General features: G+C 39.9%; 1 protein-coding gene across 6 annotated transcripts in view; it reads right to left on the reverse strand.

The window, feature by feature from the left end:
• The window catches only part of LOC135585036 (uncharacterized), a 76,880-nt gene that overhangs the window by 42,892 nt on the left and 9,995 nt on the right, over nt 1-23,993 (reverse strand). For all 6 annotated transcript variants that reach the window (XR_001978561.2, XM_065188008.1, XM_065188007.1 and 3 more), the window contains 3 exons: nt 22,321-22,401; nt 22,163-22,215; nt 18,701-18,773 (listed from right to left, as the gene is read on the reverse strand). Coding sequence is in view for 5 of the 6 variants with exons in the window: in XM_065188008.1 (XP_065044080.1) it covers nt 18,701-18,773; nt 22,163-22,215; nt 22,321-22,401 (207 nt within the window). In the remaining variant the exon portion in view is untranslated. The remainder of the gene's footprint in view (nt 1-18,700; nt 18,774-22,162; nt 22,216-22,320; nt 22,402-23,993) is intronic.

Below are 23,993 nucleotides of genomic sequence, written 5' to 3' on the forward strand. Positions count from 1 at the left end.
CTTCATCTAATATCATGCCCATAGCTTCACTTGACATCTCATCTAGAATTTCATCCAATAGTTCATAATTTATGATATCTCAAGTCCACTGCATCACTAAGATGACCATGATAGTCTAAGTTTGCATCATTGAAGCAATGTCTGTATACGTCGCGCCTTCATACCAGTCCCTATACAGCCTTCGTGACCAACATGTCTCCCCAGACTTTACCAGACAAAGTGTGGGATGGGCAACACAGACTTCACAACCAACGCATCTCCTTGCGGTTAATGATCCTACCTGAGAAACATTTAACGATCCCTAGCCGAGAAAAGCGTCTATCATGTCCAAAGGAACCTTTGGAATGAACATGTCTCCCTATGCTAGAAGCATCCCAACCGAGCAAAACATATGATATACCCAAAAGTGGCCTTCACACTAGAATGTGGCCTTCATGGCCAATACGCCTTCCTACGCTAGATGCACCCGAACCGACACATCCTACGACATGCTCGACATGGCCTTTGCGACCAATGTGTCTCCCCACACCCAACGCACCTAGCTAGGCAAAATATGCAACACAACCTTCACGACCAACACATCTCCCCACCCTTAATGAACTCTAACCAAACAAAACGTAAGATGCGTTTGACACAACATTCGCAACCATAGCATCTCCTTGTATTCAAAGCGCCCAACATGGCCCAAACAACCAAGTCATCTCCATCATCCAACATATTCACCTCAGGCAAGAACTTTTCAAGCAATCCTTAACCAAGATTTAGTGCATTCTATAGTAACAATAGGTGGGTAAGTAATATGACTAATGTTCCAGGCCAATCAAAAATCAACATGTGCAGTCCAATCAACCAACCCTGCCACGTCGGCTATGTTACAAAGGAGAAAATTTCCCTACTCTATAAATAGGATCAACTTGTGTAGTCCAATCAACCAACCCTGCCATGTCAGCTATGTTGCAAAGAAAAAAGTTCCCCTACTCTATAAATAGGAGCCTCTCAAATATGGATTGGTATCTGAAACTTTGTTTTCAGATATGAGGGACTCAACAAAGTCATTCTACTAGAGGTACTCGACTTAACAAAGTCATTCTAGAGGAGCATCCATCTCCACAAAGATCTAGTTCTCAAGACATAATGACCTTTACAAAGTGAGTTAGGTCGATTTGGCTCCGTGACATAAGTCAAAGACTAATTTCGACACTAAATTGCATAAAGCCTAAAGTTCTCCAAAAAAAAAAAAGGAATGTAGTTGGACTTGTGAAGCAACTGCCTAACAAATAGATATCATAAAGGGAGTGAAGGATGAGGGAGGTAGCAATAATGGTAGGCAAGAGGCATAGGATGATACACAAAAAATAGAAAAGGACAATTAAAACAAAAAAATCTTAAGGAAAGTTGAAAGTCCTCCACAATCAAAACATTATTATTTGTTTCATTCTAAAACACTCATGGTAGGCAAGAGGCATAGGATGATACACAAAAAATAGAAAAGGACAATTAAAACAAAAAATCTTAAGGACAATCAAAACATTATTATTTGTTTCATTCTAAAACACTCATGGTTTATCTTATTAATCAATAAGATCACACACACACACACACAATATAAATATCTAACAAAATCGTATCAAATCTTACAATATTGACGATCCTTAACAAAACTAATGACCTCTATGCCTTACCATTCTGTACCGATGTACCAACCAACCATCGATACAATACGTATCGAGGTGTACCGATGAACCATATGTTGGTATGCCTAGGCGTACTGACGGTATGGTAAAATACCAAAAATAGCTCCAAAATTTTTTTACAATAAAAAAAGATTGTATTACAATTTTTAAGTTGGAAATAAATATAAACTTAGTATAATTTTAGCAAAAATAATCTAAATTAGGAAAGAATAGTGACACATCTTTTTCGGGCTTTACGAAGTAACTTTATGGTACGTTCTAGACCTTCCTTCCGTTAATATTGAATTATCTTCAAAAAATTATTTGAATTGCTAAAATATTTTTTAAATAACTTACACTTTAAAATTCAAATGAATCATGTAATCAATCGATAGATATACCTAATTCTACTACCAAAAAGAACGACCGGACTCCACGGGTGATGGATCGAGATCCTCGATCCTATGGAAGTCTAGCTAGAATATAGCTCGGTACGACGAACCCTATTTTTTGACTTATGGAAGTCTACCTAGCTAAGACCAACAGGCTCAAATATCAAAGAAATGCATTCTCAAATATATAACAAGCAATAACAATGAAGATGAAAGTCCCAACAATATCAAAGAAATGCATTCCCGAAGACATATCAAAGAGTGTGTTACAAAATATGTTGAAATAGGAGATTCCTATAAACCAAATTACAACAACAACAAAACTGAAAGTCCAAACTATTTAGGGTCGACTACATAGATCTTTTGCCACCATTGAGATCTGTAAAAGCCCATATGTTTAGTTAAGTTTAGAGTACTTAAATCTTTATTTATAGTTTTTATTAAAGTTTGTTTAGGTCTTCCTCTATCTCTCCTCATACCACTAATGTTAATCATTTCACCTCTTCTGGCTATAGTATCCAAAGGTCTCCTAAGCACATGTCTATACTATCTTAAACGATTTTCTCTCATCTTATCCTGTATCAAGGTAATACTTAGTTGTTTACGAATAGGAGTATTTATTTTCCTAACTTTCCTAGTAACTCCACACATCCATCTCAACATTCTCATCTCGACAACATAAACTTTTTATATTTGTTGTTTCTTAACTACTCAATACTCCGATCTTATTGGCCAAATTAAATAAATATAGACTTTAAGATGTAAGAGAAGGTTAAATAATTAATTAAATCTACAACAATAAGAATATTAAACCCATATCAACCATAACACTTCTCCCAATTAGTCAAAATTTTCATTTTTACATGAACACGAGATGAAATACAATGTTTCCTAGTGGTCCCAAGAGACCTTGTTGGTTGGAAACAAGAGACTTTAGACAATTATGTCATGTGAGTACTAGATCATATTTAACAAGTACAATTTCCGCATTGGTGAAACCACGTTTGCCAAACTCTATTATGCAGCCAAGGACAGGCTAGCATCTAAACATACTACAGCATGGAAGCCAAGTAAATTAAAAAGTTGACGAGACAAAAACAAAGACATTAGATTTTTACAAACTTAAATAATGTTATAAGACAGCAAACTACCTTAAAAAGATAAGATAATGTTGGAGAAACATTGTCGTTACTCGAAACATTTTAGAGAATTTCAAAGTCAAGCTTGAAAGCTTTAAAGAGAGAGTTTCATAATGGAATTTACATTTTAAGTAAATTGGTTTTTTGGTCCAAACTGATAATGTTGAACCTCGGATTTTAATGATGAAGTCAATTGTAAATTGTTTAATCTAATCTATATGTTGAGAAAAGTGTGCAGGATTAACTACGATGGCAGTAAGACAAAAAGCAGGTGTTGTGCCGGAGTCAAGATCGAGATCTCATTGAGAGTTCGAGAGTTCGACGGAAGTCCGGACGTTCGTCAGAAGTTCTGCCGGAACCAACCGAGAAGTCCAGGAGCTTGCCAAAGAAGCTCGTCAAAACTCGCCAAGAAGATCGTCATAAAGTCCAGGAGCTTGCCGAGAGTTCACCGGAACATTGCTGAGAGTTTGTCGGATGTTCGTCGGAAGTACGTCGGAAGCTCGCCGAAAGAGCAGTTGATGCACCGGAACAAGCACTGTAAATTATGTCTTAATTATCGCAGTTAGAGCGTAAATTAAGTTAGGACTGGGAGGTAATCCCACTAACTTAATTAGTGGCCAACTAGGCCCTTAACAGGGCCGAATTGAGCACCCAATTCAGCCCCTGAAAACTTGGCCGGCCGTGGCACCGCTTGGAAGGCAGTGCCCCTGGATTTCTAGGCGGTGGTACCGCCAGCAATAGTGCTGCCAACGGTGGTACCGCCCCTGTTCGACGGTGGTACCGCCCAATGTCAGATCAACGACGGTAGTACCGCCCAGTAACGACGATGGTACCGCCAGTACCCTGGATTCCATGGATGTGACACTTTTTGGCTCCAATTTTGAAGCCATTGGGGCCTATAAAAACCCCACCCTTTTTTACATGAAAGGGCATGAAAGTATTGGCTTAATATTGAATTCTTGAGTCATAAAAGTGTTGTAAAAGTTAGAGTTCTCCTCATTCCTCTCTTAGCCTTGTAACCATCCAAGAAAGAGGAGTGAGACTCGTAAGGGTTGTCTCCTAAACCCGGGAAAAGAAGAAAGTGCTATAAAGAGGTGTTCGGTCGTCACCTATTGAAGGAAGTCCTTTAGTGGACGTCGGTGACCTTGTCGGAGGAGGAATCCAAAAGTGGATGTAGGTCACCTTGACCGAACCACTCTAAATTCCGGTTTGCTTTTTATTTGTGCAATTTACTTTACTGCAAACCTCCTTAATATTCTCTTGCACTTTTACGAAAGCTTTCAAGTTCAACTTCTCTCCGAAACAGATTGAATCGAAACCAGTTTTCTTGGAATCGGTTTTAAACGAAACGAACAATTTTCTGAAATCGCGAAAGTTTTTCGCTACACAATATAGATGCTCATCCTAAGGAGTTAATCATAGGAGATACATCAAAAGGGGTTCAAACTTGTTCTTCTCTTAAGAATTTTTGTACCAATGCCGCTTTTCTCTCTCAAATTGAACCTAAATGCATTGATGAGGCCTTGAAAGATGATTCATGGATTATCGCAATGCAAGAAGAGTTGAATCAATTTGAGAGAAATGAAGTGTGTAAACTTGTTCCTAGGCCAAATAACCATTTAGTTATTGGTACTAAATGGGTCTTTAGAAACAAGCAAGATGAATTTGGTATCGTAGTTCGAAACAAGGCTAGATTAGTGGCCAAGGGTTTCAACCAAAGTGAAGGTATCGATTATGAAGAAACCTTCGCTCATGTGGCACGATTAGAAGCCATAAGGATGCTCTTTGCCTCTTCTAGTAGTAATAATTTTAAGTTATTCCAAATGGATATTAAACGTGCTTTTCTTAATGGTTTTATTTCCGAAAAAGTTTATGTTGAACAACCTCCCGGATTTAAAAATGATAATCTCCCTAATCATGTGTTTAAATTGACTAAAGCTCTCTATGGATTGAAACAAGCCCGGTATGAAAGATTTAGCTCATTTCTTATCCAAAATAATTTCTCTAAAGGCAAGGTCGATACTACATTGTTTATCAAAAATTTTAAAAATAAGTTTCTTATTGTTCAAATTTATGTTGATTATACTATTTTCGGTTCCACGAATAAATCTCTATGTGAATCATTTACTCAAATTATAAATCTTAAATTTGAAATGAGTTTGAAGGGGCAATTAACTTTCTTTTTAGGCTTACAAATCAAACAACTAAGTAATGTTATTTTTTTAGTCAAACAAAATATGCTTTAGATTTACTAAAAAGGTTTAATATGGATAGCTCAAAGGCTATCAATACTCCTATGAGTACCTCCACTAAGTTAGATAATGATGAAAGTGTAGAAAGCTTTGATCAAAAAGCTTATAGGGGTATGATAGGAAGTTTACTATAACTCACCGCAACTAAACCGGATATCATGTTTAGTGTAGGACTTTGTGCTAGGTTTCAATATAATCCTAAGATATCTCATCTTAAAGCAGTTAAGAAAATTCTTCGATATCTTAAAGATACCACTAATCTAGGATTATGGTATCCAAAATCCGAGAACTTTGAACTAATTGCTTATGCTGATGCGGATTTTACTGGATGTAGATTAGATAGAAAAAACACATCCAGAATATGTCAATTTTTAGGACACTCACTTGTTTTTTGGTCTTCCAAGAAACAAAACTTGGTTGCACTATCTACAACCGAAGCTGAGTACATTACAGCTAGTGCATGTTGTGCACAAGTTATGTATATGAAAAACACTTTAGAGGATTATAAGATTCATCTTAAAAACATTCCTATAAAATGTTATAACATAAGTGCAATATGTTTAACAAAAAATCGCATTCAACACTCTAGAACTAAACATATTGATATTAGGCATCAATTTATACGAGATCATGTTAATAATCATGATGTAATCTTAGAGTTTATTGATACGAAACATCAATTAGCCGATATTTTTACAAAGCCTTCAAGTGAAGAACAATTTGATTTTATTAGAAAAGAATTAGGAATGTTAATTTGTCCGAATGCATGAATTTGTTAAATTTTGTTTTCGGACTTTCTTGATTCCATGGATCACTCACTTAAATCATGATCTTATAGTATGCGCCAATGTCTGCCGTACCGAAGCGTACCGCCCGTACCGGGCGATACGTACCGGTCCGACAGGTTATCAGTACGCGGACCGCCCGATACCGCTATAGTGCTACAGCACTATACTGTAGCACTGCTACAGTATGAAAAGTAAAAAATAAAAAATTATTCGGTACACCAGGGCATACCGCTATAGTGCTCCAGTACTATACTGAGCCATATGCATTTTCCCATACGAGTTTTATATAATCTTTGAGTACGAATCTTCTCCTCTTATGATGCGAATTTTACATAATGATGTAAATAAGATGCTTACTTAGATGTTATAACTCTTACTTTGATGTCAAAACTCTGTGTTGAAAATTTTATGATGTTGTGATCTCTATATCATACAAATGATGCATTATCGGATTCTTAATATTGTGAACTTTTGAATACCACAATACAATAATAATGATATTTCATGCAAAGAGTGATGAAAGGCTATGCCGAAACATTTTATCGTGCATAAAGTGATTGTGCATTTAAATATCTTGATGTTTGATACATGGAAATCATTGACAAATGCATCTCTCACGGATTTTACTCTTATGAATTTTTAATGAGAAATAGATTTGATGTAATGCTCTTCTCACTATGAAGTTTTATTCGTGAATTTCTCCTTCATGTGATACTCCTCTCCCATGAATTCTTCCTTATTCTTCTCATGAAAAATGAAGGAATTCCAATGGATATCTTAATCCTTGAAAGATTGGATATCTTAATCCTTAAAAGATAAATTTTTGTGTGTGATAATTATTTGCAAAATTGAGGATTTGATTTCATATGGATATTTCGATCCTTTTCATGAATCCCTTCTCTTTGTCAAAATGAAAGCATGTTTTAACGAAAACTTATTTATCGTTTTTTACTTCATTCAAATCATTTCACAAATTTAGTTTTTAATAGATTCCCTCCTTGCCTTCTTTCCTCTTCTTCATGTAAAATTATGATGACAAAGGGGGAGAAGTTGATGGAATCTATCACTTTAATGTTGATAACATTAAATGATGAGAACTTTTGAGTGTGAAACTTGCTTGAATTTTTTTTACCACACTTGCATTATTGAATTGTTCTCCTTTTTGTTGATGACAAAGGGGGAAAAATAACACCAAAATGTGATAAATTGATGACAAATGTATGCAATGTATTTCATCATATATACTTGAAATGTTTGCTTGATAAATTTTTTTCATTATGATAAGATATCTAGAGCTTAACTCACTATTTTACAATTGATATCTTGCCATAGAATGATGAATTGTTATCTTTGTCATTTTTCATATTTGAAATATCATGCTTGAAAATGGATGTCATGCCTTGACATAATTTAGATAAAAACTTGGAATCGTATTTTGAGAATGTTAGATCATGATAGGAATCATGATGTGCATGTTGATAAGTTTAATGAACTTATCTTATCAGTTTGTTTCTTGAATTCAAAGGCCTTGAATTCAAGAATGTCTTTTCTCAAGTATGGCATATAGATAGGGGGCGTTAAAGTTAACTCCGTCATCAATTGATTGTCATCATCAAAAAGGGGAAGATTATTGAATCTCGGATTTTGATGATGAAGTCACTTGTAAATTGTTTAATCTAATCTATATGTTGAGAAAAGTGTATAGAATTAACTACGATAGCAGTAAGACATAAAGCAGGTGTTGTGCCAGAGTCAAGATTGAGATCTCATTGGGAGTTCGAGAGTTCGTCGGAAGTTCTGCCGGAACCAACCGAGAAGTCCAAGAGCTTGCCAAAGAAGCTTGTCAGAACTCGCCAAGAAGATCGTCGTAAAGTCCAGGAGGTTCGCCAGGAGTTCGTCGGAACATTGTCGAGAGTTCGTCGGATGTTCGCCGGAAGTTCGCCGGAAGCTTACCGGAAGAGCAAATAACACACCGGAACAAGAAGTGCTATAATTATGTCTTAATTATCGTAGTTAGATAGTAAATTAAGTTAGGATTGGGAGGTAATCCCACTAACTTAATTAGGGGCCAACTGGGCCCTTAACAGGGCTGAATTGGGTCGAATTGAGCAGCCCATTCAACACTTGAATTCTTGGCCGACGGTGGCACCGCTTAGGAGACAGTGTCCCAGGTTGTCTGGGCGGTGGTACCGCCGGCAGTGATTGCTGCCAGCGGTGGTACGGCCCCTGTCAGGCGATGGTACCACCTAGTAACGGCGGTGGTACCGCCAGTACCTCGAAATCCGGGGATGTGACACTTTTTTGCTCCAATTTTAAAGTCATTGGGGCCTATAAAAACCCCACCCTTTTCTGCATGAAAGGGCACGAAAGTGTTTAACATATTCTTGAATCTCTGGGGTGCCAAGTGTTATAAAAGTTAGAAAGAGTCCTCCCCTCCCTCTCTTAGCTTTGTAAATATCGAAGAAAGAGGAGTGAGGTTTGTAAGGGTTATCTCCTAAACCAGGGAAAAGGAGAAAGCGCTATAAAAAGGTGTTTTGTCTTCACCTATTGAAAGAAGGCCTTTAGTGGACGTCGGTGACCTCAACGGAGGAGGAATCCAAAAGTGGATGTAGGTCACATCGACCGAACCACTCTACATTCTAGTGTACTTTTCATTTGTGCAATTTACATTACTACAAACCTCCTTAATCTTCTTCTTACACTTTTACGAAAGCTTTCAAATTCAATTTCTCTCCGAAACGGATTGTATCGAAATAATTTTCGTCGGAATCGATTTTAATCGAAACAAAGACTTTTGAAATCGAGAAAGTTTTCCACTGCACTAATTCACCCCCCTCTTAGTGCCGCTCTTGATCCTAACAGATAAAAGATCCAAACTTGGACAAAAGTCAAAATAGTTTTCTTTCAGAAATTTAGATAATTAATCATGTCCAACAGGTGAAACCTCTATAATTACATCCTTACTATAGCCAAGTCTATCAATGTTCTAGGCTGGGTCCACATTAACATATTGGTAAACACTACTGGTCACAACCTTGCCATTGCTGCAAGATTTTTTGATCCTCCTCCAACTGAGGAGCATGATGCAATTTTGAGGGACCTGCAAGGTCCGGGTAACCTATAGCAGTTTTTCCTTTTCAAAAAAAATAATAATGTCCAGTAGGTAAAACATTATATATGACCTCTTCCAAAAATAAATAATCATTTGTACTTGGTAGAGTCAATATTTTTCCTTTTAAGAAAAATGGCCAGAAGGCTGCCAATCTCTATCTCAATAAGAAAATAATATTATAGAAAATATAATATCCCATAGTGAAAAGAAAGCAGAGAGAAATCAGCAAGGAACGTTGGGTCCAGAAGAAAGCCATATAAAAAAAAACTATTTTTTCAAACATAAATGAACTAGAATTGGATTTAAAACAATCAAGCTTCTTAACTGTATTTTCAAAATTAATATGGAAGTCCTTGCTTCTTGGCTGGACTCATGTTGAATTGTCGATTATCCTATGACAATACAAAATCATCTATCATTATCCTTTTGGGTCATCCTATTGGGATTGAGAATACTAGTCATGACTAGTGATTTAAAAAGCGCTAGGCACCAAAAGGCACCAAGGTCCAAAAATGCCCGAGGCGCTAGGCGCTCACCCAGGCGCCCGCCCGAGCGAAGCGAGACGCTAAAATATAAAAATATATAATATAACTAATAAATATAATTATTTAAAATTTTAAATTAAAATATGCTATTAAATTAAGAAAATCTATTAACAGTATTAAAAATTAATAATTTCAAATAAACCTAACAATATTAACAGTATACAGTATACTGTTAACAGAAGGAGAAGAAGTGTAAGGGGGTGTTGTGCTTGCTGACTGAGAAAAGAGGAAGCGACAGCGGTAGCGGAGTGTAAGGAGGCAACGGCAGCGGCGGGCGGTGACAACGGCAGCGGCGAGCTATCACGGACAAACTTCTAAACAAGGTGTTTGATGTAATGCTTATGTATGTCCGTGTCTTTTGGCATTTTCATGCCTTGTACAGCATGTAAAGGGGCGGCCGAAGGCCTAATAGTCCCATTTTAGTTGGGTTGGTGGCCTCTTTAGGCTTGTAAATAAAGATTGTGTCATGTTGACACGTGCGAGAGATTCTCGGTCTGTAATGGACCATTTTACCCTTTGTTGTGCCACTGTTCAGAGCTTGTAAAGTCTGTTTGTAATTTGCATTGTCTATGAAGTGTTTTTCGGAGATGTTTGCTTGTGGATCCCGATTGAGGCGTTCTCTCTAGCCCGTTCTCTCTTTTGTTGGTCCTAAGGGACAATGGGAGACTTCGGGGAGGCTGACCTTTGCGGACGGACACGCGAGGGTGCCGCACGACTTAGGCAAAACCAGCTAAGTCCGTGACAGATGGTATCAGAGCGGGGCAAGCACTCATAGAAACACTTAGCATGCAAACGTGGGCGACCTAGCGGGGCTGCGTTGAGGGCAGTCAGCACACGCGCGACCGTTTGGGGGAAAACGGGCATGGAGATGTAGGGAAAAGGAGTCGCTCTGAGGAGCGGGCATCTGACGTTGGCATTCAGAGGAATGGCCAACCCTTCGCACAAGAGGCACCACGAGAACAAGCAAGCTTGGAAGAATGTGGAGCGCACAAAGGTTGGGATGGCTGAGTTTGAGCTACGGCTCAACGTTGATAACTATACTTGATGGTGCTCAAGCCAAGCGAGGCGCTTGGTAAAGGATGAGACCATGCAAGGTGGAATGAGTTGCTCAACGACCAAAAGAGTTATGCAAAGCTCACAGAGGTGAGGGGAATTGCTAACTCGAAGAATTTGGTACTCATGCATGGGCTTGTATGCGGACGATGGTGCTCAACTATACTTGACAACTATACTTGATGGTGCTCAAGCCAAGCGAGGCGCTTGGTAAAGGATGAGACCATGCAAGGTGGAATGAGTTGCTCAACGACCAAAAGAGTTATGCAAAGCTCACAGAGGTGAGAGGAATTGCTAACTCGAAGAATTTGGTACTCATGCATGGGCTTGTATGCGGACGATGGGATGTTCGTGGCCATCCCAAGGCGACCGAAACTCGGTGCCATGGAGCATTGAAACTTTCTCTTCGGCATGTGAAGGATACGTCCGTAGGAGGCTGAAGTGTGCAACGAGTTCAGCATGTTGCTAGGCCTTGAGGGGTGCAGTGGGGACTGTATTGACGGAGAATCGCAATCTAGCAAGTGCGTTTGCAGGAGGCAGAACAATGCACAGTTTGTTCGGCAGATCGGAGTAGTCTAAGGGGATGGTGGTCTCCGAAACGAAGAGAGATGTTACTCCAACGGGATAGTTATCCAGGAGGGATAAGTCCCGGCTCTCCAGAGGGAGAATCATGTGAGACGGACCTCACATGTTGAGGAGGAGTACCTCAACAAACAACAACTCCACGAAGCTCGATGGACTGAGCAAGCGGCGAGGAGTCGTCGCATGATCTCGCTTGAGAGAATGCATTGGTGGATGCATTGCGAGATCAAGTGGGGGAGCGGCCCAAAGCAACTTAAATGAAGGCACACTTGGAGTCGATGTGGAGATCGGACTCAAGGGAGGGCTGACCCGTGGAATGGTGGGCGCGAGGGCCACCATCGACTCAATGCAAAAACGAGGAGCGGAGAAACTTGGGTGTAACTTGGCGAAGTACTCAAGCCGCATGAAGGGAGCCAGCATAGAAGTTGGAACATGGAGCAGAGGCACAGTGCTTTCCTTAGACAGAGGTCAAGGACATGAACTCTTGCAGAGGCAAGAGTAGGATCATGTTGTTCCATGGGTCTTTCATTCTGACGGAGCAGACTCATCTTGCATGGCGCCAAAGACGAAGGGAGCTTCGGGGCACATGCACCTTATCTCGGAGGAGCATTTGATGAAGGAACTAAGGCGACTCAATTTGCGGAGGCGAAGTTGAGTTCAGAAGGCCTTAGCACGGGGCAAGAGGACGCAGAGGCGGGTACTCTTGAAGAATATGCCACAGTGTTGTCATTCAAAGTTGCCATGAAGGAAGCGGTGCGCAGCGGAGATTGTGCTGGTAGGGGCAGAGGCCCAGGATCCAGACAATGGTGCACAACTTATAGTGAAGTCAGTGGACTTCGGGAGCTACTAGGCGACGGACTGTCCTAGAGCAGTGCTTCATCTAGGTGTGACCCAAGAGTGGGTGGATGAAGGTCGATTGCCAAAGGAGCGAACAAAATCGAAGGTGGAGGAGACCCTGCGATGTATTGGTAGAGGCCACACATGGAGGGTTCACAATTCGAGTTTATTCCTAAAGGATCAGAATGCAATGGAGATGTCACCAGGAGGCGACATGGTGCAACGGATCGTGGTGGAACAGTTCGTGGCAATACGATACACACAACATAGTCCCGGGAGGGACTTGATCATATGGAGGTATGATCGGGAGCTACTGGAAGCTCCACTTCGGTGAACAACACGACGGCAAGAAGGGCTATGGATTCAAGGAGTGAAGGCCATGGTACCGCAGAGGCGGGTCTTCCGGGCGTGCATCGAATTTTGCATCGGATGAAAACCTTGGTCATCAGCATATGGGGGCTGTGTTCCACCAAGGGAAAAGTTCGAATGCAAGTACCAATGAGTTCCATGGGAGGAACTTGATCATGCAGAGGTATGATCGAAGCAGCTAGAGTGTTGGACTGCTCCAAAGCTCATATTCGCTGAAGGGAACCCGGCAAGTCAGAGGACAAGGCCGAGTAAGCGAACGTTGCTACCAAGGAGCTAAGGAGAACAGAATCGGTGCAAACCCTACAACGTGATGGCAGAGGCCATGCATGGGAGTTGCAGTCTGTCTTTCCATCGACCAAACGGACTGCTTGGAGAACACAGAGGTGTTGAAGCAGGGGGTCGAAAGGGGCGAGGAAGCGACGACGAGTCCAGAGGGACTTAGCTACCCAAAATCAAGCATAAGTTAGAATGGAGGTGGACTCAGAGGAGTGCCACGGAGACATTTCTACTGATCGTGAAGAAAAAGAGATGCAGATGCGAGGCGACGGATAGTAGGGCCATGGGTATGGCAGCGCCATGGTACCGCAGAGGCGGGACTTCCGTGAAAGTCATTGATCCCTTGCTCTCATGGAGGGAGAGCGCTTGGTCGTGAAAGGGGCCGAGGAGGTGGAGCATGCAAAGGCAATCTCCAAGTACCGAGACAAGGTTGAAGGACAGAGGCCGAAGAACTTCGTAAGACCGGTGTCAATGTGCTTCTCATCAAGATAGCCGAAAGTGAAGGACTTCGGGTCATGCAAGAGTGCATAACCAAGGAACGAAGCAGGCAGTACGCGGTGCTGTACCTTTGCTACTCAGAGGAGTAGGCGGCAGGGTTGATGGAGAAGACGGTACAATCCCAGAGGCGACCAAACCTATGAGAGAACTACTCCAAGTTAGGGTGAAAACTTCCTGCATTCCAGAAGTTCGATGGCATTGAGAAGGTTAATCACAGTAACTAACTTAACGCAAGGAGTGCAAACACTTCATGTGCTTCAGAAGTGTGAGCAAAGAGTAGACGAAGGCTAGTAACCAACTCGATGCATGAAGTACAACCTCGAGGAGGCGGGCGAAGTCAAGTAACCTTTGCCTTCTCAACTCTTAAGAGAATGGGTGAAACCGAGTACCCCAATTCTCTTAACTATCTAGCAGAGGAGCTCAGTATATGTTCAAAGACCCTTCGAAGATAATGGAAGACAATAGTTGTCAAATCCTCACCAACGGTGATCAGTGCTACTGAGAGTAGATTGTCCGCTTCATTTCCCAACGAAATGCCAATCAAATGCGGAAGTGATGCGAACCTACTTAGATGTGACAACTAAGTGAAGGAAGAGTCAATGAGCAAATTTTGTGGAGGAAGGACCCAAAACTTCAGAAGTTTACGAGACGATGCTCGTTAAAGCTCCAACAAGCATCCACCCAGTTCAAGCAGCATGAGGAATTTAAAAGACTGGCGCAGTAAGGATGGTCTTTTCCTTCATTTGGGGGATCCGCAGGAATCAACAAGGATCAACACAACTCAGCCAACCCCACACCAGAGTCAGTGTCATTGGTGAGTTGAAGCAGCATGGCGGATCAAAGGTTCGACTACTCAAAAACAACAGCGGAGAGCAACAAGGAGCCAAGAGGCGCATTGTAGCTGGAGCAGAGGATTAAAGACTCAGCAAAGGCGAGGAGTGTCGACAAAGGCTTCAACGAGGACGTCGAAGGAATAAGTGGGGGAGAATGTCACGGACAAACTTCTAAACATGGTCTGCAGTACCGAACCGTACCGCCCGGTACGGGCGGTACGTACCGGTCCGATAGGCTTTCGGTACGCGGACCATCGGTACCGTTCCGACACTGTAGCAACGCTGTAGCAGCACTGTAGCACTGCTACAGTGCTCGGCACGCCTAAATATACCGAGCGGTACACCTGGGTGTACCGCTCGGTATACCGTACCGTACCGGTACCGAGCCCAGATCGAAACTCCGGTACGATACGGTATTGAGAACCTTGCTTCTAAACAAGGTGTTTGATGTAATGCTTATGTATGTCCGTGTCTTTTGGCATGTTCATGCCTTGTACAGCATGTAAAGGGGCAGCCGAAGGCTTAATAGTCCCATTTTAGTTGGGTTGGTGGCCTCTTTAGGCTTGTAAATAAAGGTTGTGTCATGTTGACACGTGCGAGAGATTCTCGATTTGTAATGGACCATTTTACCCTTTGTTGTGCCACTGTTCAGAGCTTGTAAAGTCTGTTTGTAATTTGCATTGTCTATGAAGTGTTTTTCGGAGATGTTTGCTTATGGATCCCGATTGAGGCGTTCTCTCTAGCCCGTTCTCTCTTTTGTTGGACCTAAGGGACAATGGGAGACTTCGGGGAGGCTGACCTTTGCGGACGGACACGCGAGGGTGCCGCACGACTTAGGCAAAACCAGCTAAGTCCGTGATAGAGCGGCGACAGCGGCGAGCAACGGGAGCGGGAGGCACGAGCAGCGGGAGGCACGAGCGGCGACAGCGGCAGCGTTTGCGAGCAGTGACAACGGCAGCGACAGCGGCAGCAGGAGTAGGAGCGGCGAGCAACGGGTAGCGTGAGCGGCGATAGCGGCAGCGTTTGCGAGCAGCGATAGTGGCGAGCGGCGACAGCGGCAGCATTTGCAAGCAGCGACAGCGGCGAGCAACGTGATCGGGATCGGGAGCGGCAGCGGCGAGGGTTAGGGTTCAGTTGTCACTTATAGCAATTTTAGTTGGTTCGATTGAACCAACTAACCATCGGAGACCGAACCAGACCTAAAATCCTGGTTCGGTCGCCTCGGTTAACCCAGGCGCTCGCCCGAAGCGCCCAGCGCCTAGGCTCGGGCGAGCGCCCAGGCGGCGCCTGTTTGAAGCGCGCCACCTGGGAGATTAGCGAGGCGCTCGAGCCTCGCGAGGCGAGCACCCGAGCGCCTTTTTAAATCGCTGGTCATGACCTTGTGCTAAGGAACACTATGTCAGGAGTCTAACGTGATAATCATACATGGAGCTTATACTACCAAAGTAGGAACAGATGCATTGGATATATGCCTGGCAAGGCCACAGCTACACTCAAGTTAGCATTCAAGAAAGGGAGTATAATAGGGATTGTAAAAATTGCAATATTTTTCATTGTGTAGGAGGTCTACCTTTATGATGGAGCTGTCATAATGGAATATAGGCCGCATGGGCGTATATAAGGCACAATAGTGCATACAATAAAAGCTTCCTTGCGAATCAAATCATATGAGTGGTGGAAACTTTCAACATGGAGTTGGGATTGTTCCCGCCAAACTAGCTACAGTAGTAGAAGCTATGGGAAGCGTGGAAGAGTTGAGCAGTTCTTATTAGCTGACATAACTCAAGCTATATAAAGCATAGCTATTGCTCAACTGATGGCATAATGATCAAATTTATTGGGGAAAACATTCAACAAAAATGAAAATCCAAATTCAGCTTGGTCAAAAATTAAAAAAGCTAAATTAAACAATTAAAAGCAAGTTTATGGCAGTGCCATTAATAGAAAATTTTAAAAATTAATATTTTTAAATAAAAAAGACATGAATGCAGAACAATCCAACTCATCAAGCACTACCTCGTCTCAAAAACTCTGTAATATTAGTATATAGGATATTAAAAAAGCAATTTATTCATAGCAATAGCCTAACACAAGTGCGCCACTCTCTCCTCTTCTTTATATCCTTTTTGTCAATTATCTTGTACGGACTCTCATGGTTGGGAAAAGATGCTAAATCAGAGGGATCAGACCAGTAATTCTTATTCAATTTAAACCCTCTAAAATATTTTGAAGTTACTTTACTATTATGTTGAAACTGGTTCTGTACTATTTTGAGTCAGTTTAAGATTTGTCAATCAACGTTTTGACAAAGTCTACCAAAGTCATCATGCTAGAGGAGAAATGTTGGGAAGATCACTCGCAAAGAATCTTGGTGGTTCTCTGCAACTTTCCTATCAATCACTTAAGTCTTCCTCTGAAGACTGCAACTTATCATTATGAAACTCGGATATAGATTTCTGGTAAGAAAAGCTAGCTGTACTAATTAAGCAGCACAGGTTTGAGTTACTTGCAACTTCTTGGCCCAGGAATTCCTTCATCACAGGGAATTGTTACAACTCACTGTCAGGATCAATCATATGTATTTCTATTGAAGATGAGAAAGTTGACAGGATGTACAGGAAAAGGTCCTCTTCTAAAACATTTCAGTTGATCTTCCATAAGTTCTTGAATTGATATATATCTCATAATTTATCAGCCTGGAGTTCCTTACAGCATGGCCTGGAAATTCGTTTATTTCAAAGCCAATATCAATCGTTGTATCTCTACTGACGATGAGGATTGACAGAATCTCCTTGAAATAGTACCCTTCGAACAACCATTTAAGTTAATCTTTCATACGTTGTTGAATTGATAAATATTTCTTACATTAGACCAACTTGAGGATACTCCAAATTAGGCCCACAAAAGCAAAAATTTTATAAAAATGGCATTATAGTTAACAGGCATCAATGATTTAAAAAACACTAAGCGCCAAAAGGAACCGAGGTCCAAAAACGCCCGAGGCGCTAGGCGTTAGCCCGAGCGACGCGAGGCGCTAAAATATAAAAATATATAATATAATTAATAAATATAATTATTTAAATAAAAATATGATATTAAATTAAGAAAATCTTGCAAAATCACAATATCACATTAACAAAAAGTCTCAAAATTCAAAACAATAACAATAATTTTAAATAAATAAAAATTAACAGTATTAAAATCAAAAAATATATTATTAATCTAATAAATAAAAATACTATTACTAGTATTTCACAGTATACTATCGAGGCTACTGACTAAGAGCAGCAGCGACGAGTAGCGGCAGCGACAGCAAGAGCAGGAGCGACGAGCGACGACAATGACAGCGGTAGCAGCGAGCTGCGACAGCGGGAGCGGGAGCGACGAGCAGCGACAGTGGCAGCGGTAATGGTAGCAGCGAGCAACGGCAGCAGTAGCGACAACGGCGATAGTGGGAGCGGAGAGCGGCGACAACGGCAGCAAGCAACGGCAGCGGGAGCAGTAGCAACGGAAGCGGGAGTGGGAGCGGGAGCGACGAGCAGGGTTAGGGTTGGGAAGTCGCAAGAGGAAGGCTGATATCGATGCTCTAGTTGGTTCGATTGAACCAACTAAAGCACCGAAGACTGAAACAGACCTAAAACGCTGGTTCGGTCACCTGGTTTAACCCGAGCGCTCGTCGGAAGCGCCCAACACCTGGGCTCGGGCGAGCGCCTATGTAGTGCCTCTTTGAAGCACGTCGCTTGGAAATGAAGCGAGGCGCTCGGGCCTCGCCTCGCCTCGCCTCACCTCGCCCAAGTGCTTAGGCGAGCGCCCGAGCGCCTATTGAAATCATTGACAGGCACCGAAGAAAGTGCAACTAATCTTGCATGGTCACTGGTAACATCCTGTTTATGTTCCCCCTTATAATATGCAAAGGAGGAATTTTCAAAGTTTGAATTACAGCCACTTTCCTACAATCTTGTTTAAGGCAATTGGAGGAATTTTGTTGGGATGGATTATTCATTGTTACATGCTAAAACATTTGGAAAAATAAAAATGCAAGAACTTTTACTAGATCTCTCACATCTTAAATTCTTAATAACCATAGATTTTTTTTCTTCAGCAACTTTTTCACAAGAGAATCAATTTCATGAAGAACATATCATACTCTGTTGCTTTACTAGTGTTATTACATCTTTTTCTTTTTTGGAACTTGTAATCATTATCATATAAGCTTAATGAAATGACGTCTTGATAGGTTTCTCCTACCTAGTAATAAAAAATGTAACACGATAGGCATAACTCAAGAAATGTAACAATATAGGCCAAAAATAATTTCACAAAAAAATAAGAAGGGAAGTGAAACGAATACCATTTGGATGGTGGAAACTACTCTAGCAAGTGCTTTCACCATGTTCTCCACAACATTTGTGTTTTTTGGATTCCTAGGCAAAACAAAATGAGATAGTGCAGCAAAATACAAGGCAAGAAAACCATGAATTGGTTCAATAAAGCTTAGACTTGATGATACATGAAAGTCTATTCACATGGCAATTTACATTCACAGTAAACGAAAGCTTGCAAGAAAAGAACAGATTGACTTAAAAGCTAGTACCATTTCACAACAGGCAACTATCATTTCTTGAGTTTCACAGAAAAACCAAATGCATTCCCATATCGCTTAACACAACAAGAATCATTGGAATGCTTCCAAAAATAATGAGAAATTCTAATTACATTTCACTTCAATCACAAACATTAGCTTTCTCTTTTTGTGAAGGGATCGAAGAATAATCCCAAATTGGTTAAGGAAAAATTAATGGGACATACAAGACATTTCGGCTACGCCATAGGCTGTGCAAACTGTTATTAGACATAGACTACATCACTTGAGCTTTAAAACTTACAAAAAGGATATTTGTAGTCAGAAAAATGCAACTTTGGGGGCACCTTTTATCCTGGAAGACAAATTTGACTGTGGTCTTATTTGCACCCGGTGGTAAAAGGAGATTGTGAATTCTGAATCTTGGGGTGGTTTTATGTTACAACTGCATCAGTTCTAACAAAACAGAGGTATCTTAGAATTTAAGGCGTGTGACTAACAAAGTATATAATTGTTTGTCCCAATATGTCTTTTGAATTTCCAAAATCCGAGATAATTTTTCATAAAGTTCACAAAAGAACAACAACACAATTATAATTTCGTATATAAAACTACTGGCCCATTTCAGGCAGTCCTTTCAATACTTGTAGATATTAAATTAAGCATTTCTCTGTGTGGATAAATGTAGGAGCTTATGGTGAAACGTTGTTTTTACAAATTCCAACAACACAAGAAACAATAAACTACATAAAATAAACTACTTAAGAATGATTTTGTGTTATCCAAGGCTTCTGAGGTTAAATGCTGTATCATATGGCATTGTTAGATACAGTTGGATCACTGGTCAAATCCCAAGAACTTGAAAAATTGTTTGGCAGTAACCAGTGTACCTAAGAATTTCAAAACTCAAAACTAGTTTCTACTTGGGAAAATAATTACCACCATCATCTAACTTATATTGTACACATAAAATTATCAACTTCAGTACTAAATCAACAAAATTTCATGAATATTGTGATTACAAAAAGAACACTTGCTTTCTTAAGTAATAAGACTTTTAAATGTATCACGCAAACAACATTTTTTCTTCAGACTTAAGATTCTCTTGGTATGTTTACTTAAACTCCCTCCGCTGCCAACTTTTGTTATACCCATTTTTACATCTCAAACCATTGACCTTAATAAAGACTTTTTTGAAACATTCCCTGCCAACCAAAGCAAGTAATACCATCTTTTGAGATTTACACCCACAAAGTATTGTATTAAATATGAGAAATTAAAATCCGATTGTACTGGCCAGTTCGGACCAGTAGTGACCTATTTGATGGCTGAAATACAAACCAGGCTTAGATCTTCTCAATAACCTTCTAAAACAATCAGGGAAGGTTGATTTGCATTCAAAGAGGGCTTAAATCTAAAGATCCAATCTTGTCTTCAAATCAGTCTAGACCAAAACCTGACCCCTAAGAAAATTTTATGTAATTAGGTTAAAGAAATGTTTATTCTTTGTGATACGAAAATTAAGGGATAAGGGCTTATTCTTCCACAGACATTTAATTAAGGACTAATTAGACACAATTAAGGTGTAATTCTGGTATGTTTTTTATTAAGAAATTATCCATCAATTAAGAGCTTTTTCTTCCATGTACACATAATTAAGGGCTAATTATAGGTAATCAAGGGCTTATTGTCGTATATTTATTCTTACTTGATTAGAGAATTATCCAAGAAATAAGGGTTTATTGTTTCATGTTCACATAATTAAGGACTAATTAGATGTAGTTAAAGGCTCATTGTAGCATGTTTCATGTTGCATGATTATGAAATAAAAAGATGAATTAACGGTTAATATTCCGTTTACAAAGGACAATTTGGAGGTAATTGAAGACTTGTTCTAGCATGTTTAATATTGCTAGATTAAGACATGAATGAGAAGTTAAGGGTTTATTATTCCATTAACACATAACTAAGGGCTAAATAGAGGTAATTTTAGGGTCATTTTAGCATGTTTATTGTTCTTAGATCAAGAAATGAATGACTAATTAAGGCTCTATTATTCCACTAACACATAATTAATGGTTGATTTAAGGTACATACCCCAAATGGCATCATTAGGAGGAATAACCTAAATAACACAGCATTTGACCAATGGATTTCATAATGTCGCGAAATGCACAAAAGTTCCTCAAGAGATAAGAAGGGCCTTTCGAGAAGAACTTGATGATGGGAAAGCACCAAGCTGCAAAAAAAGGCCAGCCAGGATGAACTGGCAGACTACAGAGTTGAAAGGTCTACGACGAGTACAAGGGTTGACGTTGATCCGGACCTCACAGCCAGCATACATGCTTCCCTGGAGGACAATATGAGCAGTGATCGAGGGACTTGCAATATGAGTAAAGCAGTGGCCGCTACTGGCAATGGACCAAGTCAATTCAGGGAATCATCTATAGCATGAACTACCAATATTACAACTGCACCAGGTTTGGGTAGTAGTTGTTGCTTGAGGGAGGTAACTGCCCCTCCTTGGTTGTACAGAATGGATGGCAGTATGAGGCATTCCGGATTACAAGACATGAATAATTTGTCACTAAGCATGCTTATTTTGTGGTAATAGTGCTGCTAACTGGATTGCTTCTTACAATAGGGATCAGGGTTGTGAAATATTTTGGAGGTACTGCCTTCTAAACTTTTATTTCTACTTTCTATACTGACAATCCTAAACCATTAAAATTTACTTTAGTAAAAAATAGAAATTGCATTTTCATATTTCAATCATATATAAGATTGTTATTCTTCAAGTATGTGCTTTTTTACCTAAATGCAAAAGTTGCAAGTTGTACTAATTCGGAACTAACTAGGCTAAATAAGATAGAAAGAAAAAAAACAGGTGTCATCCTTTATAACTTCCTACCAAGCTAAGTCTCACTTTGGCAAGGTTTTCAAGTGATTTAGCATTTCAAGTTCACGACCAACCGACTAATACACCTATAGGAAACTGGTGTGTCCAATCAAATGTCAAATAGCAAAATCTAGTCTTGACCAAAATATCCAATAAGAAAAATATCAATGTAAAATTGTATCCATGCAGTACAAAAAATCAATTCAATCAGTGTCAGTTAAACATAAATACAAATGCTACATAAAGGCAAAATCTCATGGATAATTTGAAGATGACCAGCAATCTAACAAATCCATTAATAAATGAGCAAGAAAATAACTCTTAAAACTTACATATCAAAATTCCAAAAGAGCAGACCTAACGTCCTTGCTTCAACACAAAAACCCTTGAAATGGTAAAAAAGGGGTAGCTCTCAATCACTCCAGAATTTTATAGAATAGTTCAAAAGAAACACAGTAACTAGTCACAGATTAAGTTGTTGAAAAGTTACCCTCAAGACTTCAAGCACAAGTATCCGATGCCACAGTGGCAAGTCAAGACGGGTTACTTTTACCAACATATTTAAAAATACCTGTAAAAACAAAGTTCCCTGATGTTAGTTGAAGAATATGTTTCCAGATTCAGCAGCGGTCATGTCTGGAGAGAGTAAGAGAAATAATGACATAGCAGAAAACAATGGTCACACATCATGGTAGTTCAGTAGTTCCTTTAGGATTCAGTTGTCTTTACCAAATTATGATACCACAAAACCAAAGTTGATTCAGCTCTACAATCGGTCTATGTATAAGAAATTAGCTTAACAATTAGCATTGTTTTATTTTCTAAAAGGGTCTGAGATCTGAACATTGTTCTGCAAAGAGATTATCAAATTTTGTCGTCAACTTGACTTTGCCACAAAAAACTCAGATCTATGTGTGAATTGAAAAGGATCATATGGTTTGAAAATAAAAACAATACAAAAACACAGAGGTCACTGGAATAGAATGCCAGAATAAAAAAGATTAAACCAGAAACTAATTTGAACTATCAAAATAACAGCCAGATATAAATCCATAAAAAGTTTAATCTACCACTGCCGGTGAACAAACAACAAACAAGGTTTTAAATTTCGCTGGATTGGTGTGTACTAGGTGGTATTTATTGGTCCAAGCCTCAACCCGCATGAAAGCCACCCTTTTTCAGGAGATTCAAGGCTGTTTCAGTAATTACTGGATGGCAACCCTCCTAAACAAGCTTACCCGGTCCGATTCAGTCTTTTCTTTTTCTAATTTTGGGTTAGAATAAAGCAACCCCTGGTGCCCTTCTCTCAATCTCCCTCATGCTCACTTCCTCGCAACACCCATCACTCACATTGTGCACCACCCATCACTTGCATCGTGCATAACTTGCCGCCCCTTGCTGTCAGCCCAACCAGTCCTCTTCCTAAGTCACCTCTTCCTTCCACTCCTCGTCCTCTTCTCCTTCTCCTCTTCTTCTCCTTCTCTTCCTCTTCATCCTCTCTCTAGGTATCATGGTACTTAATGCTACTTAATTTAAAATGTCAAGTTTCTAAGGTTTGTCTTTATAACTCAAATTAAGAAATAATGTAAACAAAACTCTCATCAAGCAACACAATATCATCTACGAATAACATTACCATTGTGTCTATCCTACGTATGGCTAACAAGATTATCTATTGCCAATGTCAACTTAAACTGATTCTTGATGCAATCCTATCATAACAGAAATCTTGCTAGATACACTTACTACAGTTCTAACACCAATGACTACTTTATTTTAATTTTTTTATTAATCATGTTAGTATAATTGATAGATACATATCTTTTGTGCGCATTTTTAGGGTCATACATAGCATAAAACACAAAAATGCAAATGTCTGAATGAAAATTTCAAGATACCAACCAAAGGAAAGCATGACCAAGCCACCAAGGAATGCCATCTCATGTTGACCGGCTGCATTGGATGATCGGTCAGTACCAGCATACCAATGTTCCGAAAAAAGGGCCGAACATGGCCACTATGTACCAGTGTTCAGAAAAAAGGGCAAAAAATGGCCAAAATTCAAAAAAAAACTGCTTTAGGGTTCTCCTAAATCCTAATTTCTTGGTGTATAAATTATATTTAGATAAGAATAATATGTATCTAAGTCATAAATGAATAGAA

This window comes from Musa acuminata, chromosome BXJ1-6 (assembly GCF_036884655.1).
Source record: "Musa acuminata AAA Group cultivar baxijiao chromosome BXJ1-6, Cavendish_Baxijiao_AAA, whole genome shotgun sequence".
Classification (NCBI taxonomy): Eukaryota; Viridiplantae; Streptophyta; class Magnoliopsida; order Zingiberales; family Musaceae; genus Musa; species Musa acuminata.